General features: G+C 40.4%; 1 protein-coding gene across 4 annotated transcripts in view; it reads left to right on the top strand.

The window, feature by feature from the left end:
- HSD17B7 (hydroxysteroid 17-beta dehydrogenase 7) overlaps positions 1-12521 on the top strand; it is a 31269-nt gene that overhangs the window by 2686 nt on the left and 16062 nt on the right. For 2 of the 4 annotated variants that reach the window (XR_011975700.1, XM_072648791.1), the window contains exon 2: positions 6438-6641. The exons of 1 other annotated variant lie outside the window; for it this stretch is intronic. Coding sequence is in view for 2 of the 3 variants with exons in the window: in XM_072648791.1 (XP_072504892.1) it covers positions 6438-6641 (204 nt within the window). In the remaining variant the exon portion in view is untranslated. Of the gene's footprint in view, positions 1-6437; positions 6642-10569; positions 10651-12521 lie in introns of all 4 variants that reach the window. One more of the 4 variants, XM_072648790.1, reaches the window with a different exon arrangement.

The raw sequence follows: 12521 nt of genomic DNA, 5'->3' as shown, positions 1-12521 counted from the left end.
ACTTGCTTAGGGTAGTAGTTAGTAAGTGTCTGATTCCTCAAATCCTTCCGGATTTGAACTTAGCTCTTCTTGACTCCAGGCTCATCTTACTTTTCTCCCCCACCCTAATCCAACCCTCCCCAAGGTTTGGACCAAGAAAAACAATGTGTGGAAGGTGGTGCTTGGAGGAAACAAGGGACTACTCGAGGCCCAGGTGAAGAGGAAATGCATTCCATCACTCCATGCATGATCCATAACCAGTGCAAAGGCATGTAGGCGTTTGCGTGTAGCAGTGAGTAGGCCACTTTGAATAGAGGACTAACATGTAAGAAGACTGGAAAGATAGGAAGGAGCAAGAATGAAAAAATGGAAATGCTAAGCAAAGGAGTTTGCATTAGTCCCTAGAAGCAATAGCGAGCCACTCAAGTTTATTGACCTGTACTTGAGAAAAATGATGGGTTGGAGAATGGGAACTCTTGTGTTAAGGAGAGCTAAGAGGAAACAGTTGCAATAGGTGATGATGGCTCTGTGGGTGTAGAGGAGGGATCCCTGTAATTGGGTGTGTGGGTGGTGCTGGGGTTATTTCCATCTTTCAAGTTGTTATCAAACAGTGACCAGTTTGGGGATCTCACATGTAACCAATACAGAATCTTAATGACTTTCTCAGAATAGTCTTGCAATTTATCTAAATAAACTACAAAGTTACATATAGATCTGCTTTCCCTGTTTCTGTTGTTTCCCCTTTGTACTTACCTTTCCTTTATTACAAGGAAGGATTCAGTGGGTGTTAGGGATGGGAGAAGGCAGTATGTATGTATGATATATAAAGAAATCACCAGGATGTACAAAGAGAAGGCATCAGTAAACTCAATTAAAGAAAAAAAACAATCCAAGTAAACAATATAGCATTCCCCAACTGACCAGATTAGTAACTATCATAAAGAGAATTAAGAACATGTTTTTTTATTTTTATCTTGTTTTTTTTATCACCTACATTTCCTAATGTGTTATTACCTCTTTCCCCTCCTGTAGACCTGTTGCTTATGGTAAAGAAGGAATGAAAAAACCAGTTCTGTTAATCTAACCAACATATTGAGAAAGTCTGATGTAATATAGTGTCATGACCTATTTAGGACTATTATGAAGTCCTGCTGTTGCTTTTTGATCTCAGGTTCCTTTTTAATATGTTCACTGTCTCTTTAATAATATGTTCCAGAGTTTTGTCAAGAATTGAAGTTTGTGGACTCCTTTTCCTGTGTCATGTGGGTCATTTTTTTTTTCACTTTATCTGGGCCTAATAACTTGGACTTGTTGGAGCTTTCTTATCATCTTCTTACTTATCTGGAGTATCTACTCCCAATTAGCTATATTCTGTCCATCCCAAAGACTCAGAATTCATTATCCTTGGTAGAGAAAACAGAAACTGACCTATTTTCATCAGCTGTCATTGTCCATCTGCCTGTTTCTTCTTTGCTGTCTCTCTTTTCCCCAGTATAATTGGAAATACTTTTTAGGGGGAGAGAAGGAGTGTGTGTGGAGGAGAAATCCTTTGCTTTCCTTGCCATCCTTAGAGCATAATGAGCCTTAGTAGTGCTGATGCTTCTTCTGCAACCATTTGCTATGCTTTTGGATTCATCCTCTATTGTCTGTTGTTTGTTTCCATCTTCCCTTTTTATCTTTTAAAGATCTGTTGGCTTGTGAGTTTCTTGCATATCCATGTTGGTTTCTTTACACCTTTCTTCTTCTTCCTCATCACAATAGTTTTCCTTTGTATTTTCAGAATTACATTCATGAGAACTTTCCATTCCTTCTGACCTGATTTTCCTCATATTATTTTAGTCCATGGGATCCTACCTATCCTTTCTTTGAATCCTTTGAACTGTGTTCTCCCTAAATAAATATAGGGTGCAGTCAGACCGTTTCTGACTTGGTTTTTCTTCTTTATGAGATGGAGGCAGCCACTTTCCACCCTCATAACCTTGTTGATGAGAATATCTAGAATATTCAGAAGAGATTTCACCTTATGGGTGCCTTTATAAGAATGAAATGATGAAGTCAAGCCAGCAGATTATGAGTTCCTCCCCTTTTGGCTGAGAGGTCTTCTTTTAGCAGTTGTCCATGTAATTCGTGGCTCAAATCACTGCCCTGCAGCCCATCTTTCGATCTATTGCCTCTTTCAGCCCAGAGGTACAGTCATATATATGTTCCATGGGCAACATTGCTTCTGTTTCTGCCTTCATTGATGTTCGCCCAAAGGATCTCCATTGTTCTCCACCCTCACTCTCCCTTCCAAGTTCCTGAATTTACTTAGATCCCATGGCTTCTTAATATACACCATTACCCTGATACTACTTCTTCTGCCTTTACTTTCCAAAGCCATATTTCAGGAATGTGTCTCCTTTTCCCAAGTAGAAATGATACCTGTTAGGTCAGTTTTTCCTCTCTGCATTAGGATCTTGTTGTAGGGTCTGTTCTAGCCTTCAGTAGTTGCTATCTCATCTCATAGATTCAGCACACTATGAGATGGAGTAGTCAATGAAAACCATAAATGCATGTTCACCTGTTGAGCTCACCTGTGGTGTGCTTTTGAGTCTGTAGACAGCACAGGAGAGCTGTCTGAAATTCAGGCCATGAACAAACTTAATGACATCTTCCTCCTCCTCTTCTTCCTCTTCTTTTCCCCCCATGCTTTGGAGGCCTTTCTGAAATAATGATTAATTGTTTGTGGTGATGAGCCCCTGGATTCTGGGAAATATATGGAGAAGTGATTTTCAGAGTCTGGCTGAGAACATGAGAGCAGGCCTCTGTTTCTATTAGTCTAGGCCTAGTCAGTTTACAGTCACTCAAACCGATGAGTTGAACTCTCTCCCCAATTTCCTTTTCTTTTTCCTTCATCTGTTTAATTAATTCTAATTCTCTAAAGCAGAACCCCAGGAGTACAGGGAGAGATAATATCTTGCTTTCCTACTAGTTGCTGTCCAAGAGCCCCTGGAAATTGGGAAAAATTGGTGGAATATCACTGACATATGTTAGAAATAGAACTTTGCTTGTGTAACAAGAACTAGTTGGGAGCTTTCTTTGTTGTTGCCCTCTCTCTCCTTTCCGCTCCCTTACTTCATGACCTGATATTACACATTATACAAAGTCCTGAGAGCTATTGGAGGCTAGCCTCCAGAGCTCCAGACTTGTAGCAGCCCTCCTGAGAGACCTTGGTTGACTGTAGAGGATATTTTTCAATCATGTGGATACTTCAGTTTTGTGCTTGGGCTCTTTTCCCTTTCCTATTGTGTGTACTCATTTGTTACACACAAAAGTCACTCATTTTGAGCAGCCTTTGCTGCAAAATGTAGGAAATAGTACAGACCCAAGAGCCTGATCACCTTGCTTTCCACTGATTCAGAGTTCTAGGGCATCTTGATCGTTTTCCATACTTTGTAAATTTTGTAGAGATGTCAGAGGGCAGGAGTGTACTTCTTGGAGTTTGTCTTTGAGCTTCTTTCTGCCTTCTAGCTTGATTGGCTGTTGTCTTTCATTCTTGAAGAAAATCAAAATGACATTACTATATTGGAGTCAAGGTACAGTGTGTCTGACTGTGGCTGATCAGACCAGTGTGAACTCAGAAGGCTCCACCATAGGTCAGACACAAATAGACCATGTGAACATTTGGAGTCAAGATGTTTCTAAATTTGTGCATTTCAAGTTTCTTTTGAGCTACTGCAATTTTACTTCAATTATAGAGCACATACTTTTTTTATGTGGGCAAGCTCCATGATGGGTGATCCTTTACCAGGATCTCCCATGTCAAGCATTTAATTTTGTTTTGATGGATATACGTGGGCAATATTCCTCTGATTCCTTTTCCTTTTCTACTTTATAGCCCTCTTGATTTGATTTGCAAGACTGCAAGCTAATACATCTAGCCATTTTTAGATATGCTTTTTCTTTTGCTAAGATCCTGTCCCGCTTATTTTATGGTCCAGAAATCCAAATTCTGTGCTTGGATGCCATTTTCTTAGTCAATTTCACTTCCCAAACCTGATTTTCTATTTTGAGTCCTTGCATTTAACAGGCAGCTGTGATTAAAAAACAAAACAAAACAAAAAAAACCTCCCATGCTCCTAAGGAGTTCAGTTTCTTGATCAGGACTTTGTAATCCTTAACAATGCTTTCTAAGTTCCTTCTTTGAGCATCACCAAAAGTAAGTAGTAATCATTTGATTTGACAAGTCTTGAGAGGTTCTCTGTCACATCTTAGCTATCTGCTTACACAAGACAAAATTCTCTATTACCTTGATGGCCTCAACAAATAAGACTCTAAAGCAGAGATGTCAAATTGACTACCACATGTGGCCCACAGTGCTCCTAAGTGGGGCCTGAGCCAGCTTAAAATGTACTTGGGGAATATTCAACAAAATAAAAATGCAATGAAGTCAATGTGCAGCCCACAGTGATCCTTATGTATGGATTAGTGATCCCTGCTTCTATTTGAGTTTGAAATCACTGCTCTAAAGTCCCTCAGCAAGGTCCAGGTAACCTCCTCTACTCATCTCTCCTTCCTCTCACCCTTATTGCACGGTCAGCTCGCAGAACCTGGGGACCCACAGAAGCATCTCTTCCCAGAGCATTCAGCTTCCTTCTTTTTGAAAGACTTTCATGTTTATTTCTTGTTTGTTGAATAATTGATTCAGAACTCTGCTTTTTCTTGCTTGGTCAAAACATTGCTCATTGTGACTTGCAGCCCCACGGAAAGCTAGCCCACAGACATATTACTTGGTACCATAGTCCGGCTTTTCATTTGAATTGAATGTAGCTGAGTAGTTTATAATTTTTTACACCAATTTACACAAAAATTTTCATTTTCTGCCTAAAGGCAATTAAGTTTCCATGGGAAAGTTCTTTTCCATAGTCTTTCAGTAGCTTATGCGCTTGCAGGAATATTGAGCTCTGTAGCACACAATAAATTAAGACAGGTCTGGAGATCTGCTTTCGTGCCTCCAGTCCTAGTGGCCCTCATGCTTTCATTTGTCTTTGGTGTGATGCCTTCTACCTTCCCAACATAGGTCAGAATTCTCCTCCTCTCAAGTCAGCTGCTATTTAGGCATCTTCTGTGTGCAAGGTGGCTTGCTAAGAGAGGAGGGCAAACAAAAGTGGTTCCTACCTTCAGGGAGTTTTCTACGCCCCTAGCAGGATACAGTACACACACACACACACACACACACACACACACACACACACACACACACGTATGCAGAGTTTATACAAGCACTACAAAGTCATTTGAAAAGCTGGAGAGCCATAACAACAGGATTTCAGGAAAGATCTCAGGTAGGAGGTGCAATCTGATCAGGTGGCACCTGATCTATGGTCCCCACTGCCTTTTCAGATACTCTTCTCCCGCCCATCAAGGAGCTTTTCGTTGTGCCTAAGGGCCATCAATGTAGCAAGACATTCCTGGGATCCTCTGGAATTTTGATAGCCTTTCTTTGACTATGGCAGAAATAAAACCATCGCACAGTCAGTTCAGGTCAGCTGTTTCTATATACTTAGGAAGGTAGAAAGGGCCTTATGTGAAACAGTGAATGACATGCTATCCTTAGTGCATGAAGGTGATATTATTGGTTCCTCATCATTAGACCTTGAGAAGAGTTAGAGCTAAAGACAAGATAATCCAAATCCAAATCCTTCAGGCTCCCCAGTGCTCCTTGTCCACCTACAAAGCCTATACAAGCTGTATAGAACTGTTGAACAGATTCTTTCTTTCTACAGTGATCTTTCTAAAAGGCAGCAGGTCTTATCATGTCAACCCTTTCCCTCCCTGCCATTATTGAATTTCAGGGACTCTCTGTTACATCCAGGATCAAATATAAAAGCCTCTGTTTGACTTTGAAAGCCCTGCATTATTTGGCCCCTTTCCTACCTTCCCAGTCTTTTTGCACCTTTGTCCCCTCCACATTTTCCACAATCCAATGACATCAGCCCCCTGGCTATTCTTTCTGTGAAAAATAACTCTTGACTCCATGCATTTTCACTTGTTCCCCCATTCCTGGAATTTTCTCCCTTCTAAGAAACCTCTTCCAGGCCTCCTAAATGTTAGTGCCTTTTCTATGAGACTGTCTCCATTTTGCCCTGTATGTATCTTATTTGTACATATTTTTTGACATAGTTGTCTCTTCCCATTAAAATATGATCTCTTTGAGGGCAGAGGCTATTTTGGGTTTCTTTGTATCCCAAACACTTAGCACAGTACCTGAACATAGTAGGTGCTTAATAGGTGCTTGTTGACTTGACTAAATTTTTTAAAAATATCTTTTGTGGCTTTGCCATTTGCTTCCTGCTGAGAGCTTTGTCTCCTGAGCCAACCTGGGTAGTGTCAGTATTAAATGCAACAGAATTTCATATTGGTTGGTTTGGAGCTTTGTCGTGGTGCCAATACATTGTCTCCCTGAATTGTCATTTCAGTGGCATTGGCTTGGCTCTCTGTGAACGGCTGCTCTCTGAAGACAATGAACTTCATCTGTGTTTAGCATGCAGGAACCTGGGAAAGGCCGAAGCTGCCCGAGTCGCCCTGCTGTCTTCTCACCCCACAGCGGAGATCACACTCATTCAGATCGATGTTAGTAATGTGCAGTCTGTGTTTCAGGCCTCAAGAGAACTAAAACAAAGGTATGTGTCTTAGTAGCTGGTCCTCTCTTCCAAAGTGATGGGGCGGTGTGCTTTTTAAGAAGAAGGGTTCTCAGCCAGGTCAAGTCAGCCAGTAAGCGTATAATAATAGTACTAAACAGCTAGCATTTAGATAGTGCTTCTCATGTGCCAGGCACTGTGCTAAGTACTACTTTACAATTATCATCTCATTTTTTCCTCATAATAACCCTGGGAGGTAGGTACTATTATTACCATCCATATTTTACAGATGAGGAAACTGAGGCAAATAGGTGAAGTGATTTGCCAAGGGTCACATAGCTAGTAATTGTCTGAGGCTGGATTTGAATTCAGGTCTTCCTGACTCCAGGCCCAGTGCTCTATATACTGCGACTCCTAGATGCCATGTCTGGCATGGAGAAAGTGAGACAGGAATGAAAGGTACCTGGCATAAAGGCATGATGGAGAAGTCCAGAGAAGAACAGCCTGATGGGAAGTGAGGGGATAGCTGACCTGGGTACCCTCATTACATGGAGGTTCTGGGAGGAGCCCTCCAGTCATAAGGAGGGTTGTCCCAGGAAGCAAAGGCTATTTCTAAGGTGTGAGTCCTAGGACTAAAGGGATCTTCCAGGGTGACAAGGTCAGCCAGAGCAGATATAAAATTTCTGTACAACGCTGGCCGTGATGTCACCATTCACTTTCTGCATAAGGAAATTGAGATTCAGATGAGGTTTTGCCACGAGTAGGTAGCATAGCTAGGAAGTGTTATATCTCTTGGTTGTGACCGTTGTCCTTCCTTCTGAATTCTGCTAATGGGTACTCATCTGCCAGAGTCACCCCCTCAATGCCTTGGTATCCCATTCATGATTTGTAATATGTGCCATCTCCGAACCCTGGTCAGAAATTACTGCACTCTTCTTGATAACCTGTAAGTTGATGCATCATTGGATGTAATTGTATATTCTATTTGTGTAGGGCGTTAAATTTTTCTGACCACTTTTATTTCCATTTCCATCTCTTTTTAAATCTTTGGCACCAGGTGTAGTAGATGGGATACATATTTTTTTGTTTGTTAGTGAGGCACAGAGAAGTTAAGTAAACTTGAGATGGCACAAAACTAGTCAGTGACAGAATTTCAGTTAGAAGCCAAGCATCTGACTTCACAGCCAGTGTTCTTTTTCTTCAACCCTGCATCTTTCCGATGCTACATTTTAACTTATTTCTCAGAGCAGTAATGTACCAACCTTTCTAAAACTGGTCCAATGTGAGAAATTTAACATGAAGCCCTTTTTTCTCCCTGTACAGATAAGATGAAGGGCACTCATACATTTATTTTTATTTTATTTTTTAAAATTTATTTATTTAACTTTTAACATTCATTTTCACAAAATTTTGGGTTCCAAATTTTCTCCCCATTTGTCCCCTCCCCCATCCCAAAACACCGAGAATTCTAATTGCCCCTATCACCAATCTGCCCTCTCTTCTATCATCCCTCCCTTCCCTTGTCCCTATCTTCTTTTTTGTCCTGTAGGGCCAGATAACCTTCTATACCCCATTACCTGTATTTCTTATTTCCTAGTAGCAAGAACAGTGCTCGACAGTTGTTCCTAAAATTTTGAGTTCCAACTTCTCTTCATCCCTCCCTCCCCACCCATTCCCTTTGGGAAGGCAAGCAATTCAATATAGGCCATATCTGTGTAGTTTTGCAAATGACTTCCATAATGGTCGTGTTGTATAAGACTAACTATATTTCCCTTCATCCTATACTGCCCCCCATTGCTTCTTTTCTCTCTTTTGATCCTGTCCCTTCCCAAGAGTGTTGACTTCAAATTGCTCCCTCGTCCCATTGCCCTCCCTTCCATCATCCCCCCAACCCTGCTTGTTCCCTTCTCCCCCACTTTCCTGTATTGTAAGATAGGTTTTCATACCAAAATGAGTGCATTTTATTCCTTCCTTTAGTCGAATGTGATGAGTAAACTTCATGTTTTTCTCTCACCTCCCCTCTTTTTCCCTCCACTAAAAAGTCTTTTGTTTTCTCTTTTATGAGAGATAATTTGCCCCATTCCATTTCTCCCTTTCTCCTCCCAATATATTTTTCTCTCACCGCTTAATTTCATTTTTTTAAGATATGATCCCATCCTATTCAATTCACTCTGTGTTCTCTGTCTCTGTGTGTGTGTGTGTGTGTGTGTGTGTGTGTGTGTGTGTGTGTGTGTGTGTGTGTGTGTATGTAATCCCACCAACTACCCAGATACTGAAAAGTTTCAAGAGTTACAAATATTGTCTTTCCATGTAGGAATGTAAACAGTTCAACTTTAGTAAGTCCCTTATGACTTTTCTTTGCTGTTTACCTTTTCATGCTTCTCTTCATTCTTGTGTTTGAAAGTCAAATTTTCTTTTCAGCTCTGGTCTTTTCATCAAGAATGCTTGAAAGTCCTTGATTTCTTTGAAAGACTATTTTTTTCCCCTGAAGTATTATACTCAGTTTTGCTGAGTAGGTGATTCTTGGTTTTAGTCCTAGTTCCTTTGACTTCTGGAATATCCTATTCCACGCCCTTTGATCCCTTAATGTAGAAGCTGCTAGATCTTGTGTTATCCTGATTGTATTTCCACAGTACTTGAATTGTTTCTTTTTAGCTGCTTGCAATATTTTCTCCTTGACCAGGGAACTCTGGAATTTGGCCACAATGTTCCTAGGAGTTTCTTTTTTTGGATCTCTTTCAGGTGGTGATTGGTGGATTCCTTGAATACTTATTTTGCCCTCTGGTTCTAGACTATCAGGGCAGTTTTCCTTGATAATTTCATGAAAGATGATGTCTAGGCTCTTTTTTTGATCATGGCTTTCAGGTAGGCCCATAATTTTTAAATTGTCTCTCCTGGATCTATTTTCCAGGTCAGTTGTTTTTCCAATGAGATATTTCACATTATCTTTCATTTTTTCATTCTTTTGGTTTTGTTTTGTGATTCCTTGGTTTCTCCTAAAGTCATTAGCCTCCATCTGTGCCATTCTAATTTTGAAAGAACTAATTTCTTCAGTGAGCTTTTGAACTTCCTTTTCCATTTGGTTAATTCTGCTTTTGAAAGCATTCTTCTCCTCATTGGCTTTTTGAACCTCTTTTGCCAGTTGAGTTAGCCTATTTTTCAAGGTGTTATCTTCTTCAGCATTTTTTTGGGTCTCCTTTAGCAAGGTGTTGACCTGCTTTTCATGCTTTTCTTGCCTCTCTCTTATTTCTCTTCCCAATTTTTCCTCCACCTCTCTTACTTGATTTTCAAAATCCTTTTTGAGCTCTTCCATGGCCTGAGCCCATTGAATATTTATTCTGGATGTTTGGGATACAGAAGCCTTGACTTCTATTTCTTTCCCTGATGGTAAGCATTGTTCTTCCTCATCTGAAAGGATGGGAGGAGATATCTGTTCACCAAGAAAGTAGCCTTTTATGGTCTTCTTTTTTTTCCTTTTTCTGGGCATTTTCCCAGCCAGTTACTTGACTTCTGAGTTTCCTCTCCACACCTACCTCACCTCCAGAGGGCTGAGATTCAAATGCTGCTTCCCAGCTTCAGGGCTTTGGGTGGGGGCGGGGCTGCTATTCAGTGTGAGATTAAGTTCAGGTGCTCAAGTCGGGGCAGGGCCACCATGTGGGGCTCAGTTCACTCAGGGGGTTTATGCAAAGACCTTCAACAATGGATCCGAGCTCCTGCCTGCTTTGGGATCCCCTGTTTGCTGCTGCCTCCCAAGGGGGCCTGAGTCACCCTGCTCCCCTCTCATTAAGCTGAAAAGACCCTCTCACTGACCTTTGGCACCTGTGGGTGGGTGGGGAAACCTGCGTTGCTGCTGGATATTCTGCCCCTGAAGCCTGCTCAGATCTGCTACCTTTGGTGCCACCTGGCCAAGGCAGGACTGGGCTCTGCTCTGGGTCTGGTGCACGATGGACATTTGGTGTCGGTTTTTCAGGTCTCTCTGCAACAGAAATCTCCACTCCATTGTTCTGTGGCCTCTGCTGCTCCAGAATTTGTTGGGAGTTCTTCTTTACAGGTATTTTATAGGCTGTGGGTTAAGAGCTAGCATATGTGTATCTTTCTACTCTGCCATCTTGGCTCCTCCCTCCTCATGATTTTATTTTTATAGGGAATTGCCAGTAGAGAAACTTCCTCTGGCAGTGCAGATCAGCGGGTGCCCTGCAGCTTCCAGCTTTAGAGCGCTTCATGGGGCATAGAGAGGATGAGTGTCTTTCCAGTGTGGGTCAGAGGTGGACAGGAGCCCCTGGCTTCCTGAAGGGAGACTGGCCTTCTGTCCACTGTGCCCTCTGGAGTCTGGTGCAGATAAGCTGAAGGGAGAACATGAAAGAATGAGAAGGGTTATCTTGTTGTGCTGGCATCCTCCAAATACTGATACTCTTTTGCTTCTTTGGCCTATGAGGCCTAAAATTTATTTCCCTACGTCATTAGAACCATTTCCATTTTCCCTTTTCTAGATGTGTGAGTTCAGAAGGGACAAATTTCAATTTCTTTCCTCGTTCCACCCTGACTCTTGTTGTTACAGGCCATACTATTTCGTTGATGTTGTTTACCTGTCCTGTATTTTGGATTTCCAAATAATTTTTCTGATACTTTTCTTTTAAGGAACTTAGTACATTTTCTGAATTCTGCTTCCAAACACTAAAGGATTCCTTTCACCATAGAGGGTGGTGAGGGTAATATGAAGTAGCCCAGAAAGAAATAATATATATCTAAAACCAAGAGCTACCAATGCATGCAATCAAGATAAACTACAATTCTTTCCAGTAACATCAAATGAAATGAGGACATCCATTGTCAGCTCTCTTATTTGATGTAGTATTAGAAATCCTGGCTATAGAACTAAGACAAGAGAAAGATATTGAGGGAATTAAAGCATGGGTAAGGAAGAAGCAATATTAGAACTTTGCAGATGATATGATGGTGGACTTAAAGAATGCTAAAGATAGAATTTTAAACTTAATTGAAACAGTAACTACAGCAACATTGTAGGATTTAAAATAACTTAATGCAGGTCATTCATTTTTCTATATGCTACCAATAAAACCATATTAAAGAGATAAAGGAATTCCATTTAAAATAACTATGGCCAAGTTACACATAAGAACTGCATAAATGCAACTGCAAACTATTGTATACAGGTCTTAATAAATGGAAAAATATTAATTGTTCATAGGTCAGATGAATCAATATAATAAAGATGATAATATTACTTAAATTAATTTAGCTGTTCAGTGCCATAACAAATTATCAAGGTTTTACTTTTATAAACTAGAAAAAAATAATGATGAAATTCATATGGAGACAAAAAAGGTCAAGAATTTCAAAAGAAATAATTAAAAGAAGTGGGAATCAAGGTATCCCCACCAGTGCCTTGTAAAGCAGTAATTCTCAAAACCATTTGGTACTGTTTAAAAAATAAAGTGATTGACCAATAAAATAGATTACATAGCATAACAAAACAAATGTATCTCTTGGTCTAGTATTGGAGAAACCTTGAGACCCCAGCTGCTGGGATGAGGACTCTATTTGACAAAACACTGCTGGGAAAATTAGATAGCAGTATAGAAGAAATTAGATTTAGACCCACACCTCACATCTTATCCTAAGATGAGCTCCATATTGACCTAGATATAAAAGGTTACATCATAAACAAAGTAGAGAAATACAGGGGAAAAAAATTGCTTATCATTTCTATGGATAGAAGAAAAATTCTTCACCAAACCTGGGATAGAGAGCATCATAGAAGTTAAAATGGATAATTTTGATTACATAAAACATTTTTTGCATTAACATCTCCAGTAAAGAAAAGTGACACTGGGGAAAAGAATCCTTGTAGCAAATTTCTCTGATAAAGGTTTATTTCTACAACATATAAAGGACTGATTT

This window comes from Notamacropus eugenii, chromosome 2 (genome assembly GCF_028372415.1).
Source record: "Notamacropus eugenii isolate mMacEug1 chromosome 2, mMacEug1.pri_v2, whole genome shotgun sequence".
Classification (NCBI taxonomy): domain Eukaryota; kingdom Metazoa; phylum Chordata; class Mammalia; order Diprotodontia; family Macropodidae; genus Notamacropus; species Notamacropus eugenii.
The sequence above is the reverse complement of the archived record's forward strand: the minus strand, read 5'-3'. Positions and strand labels throughout refer to the sequence as shown.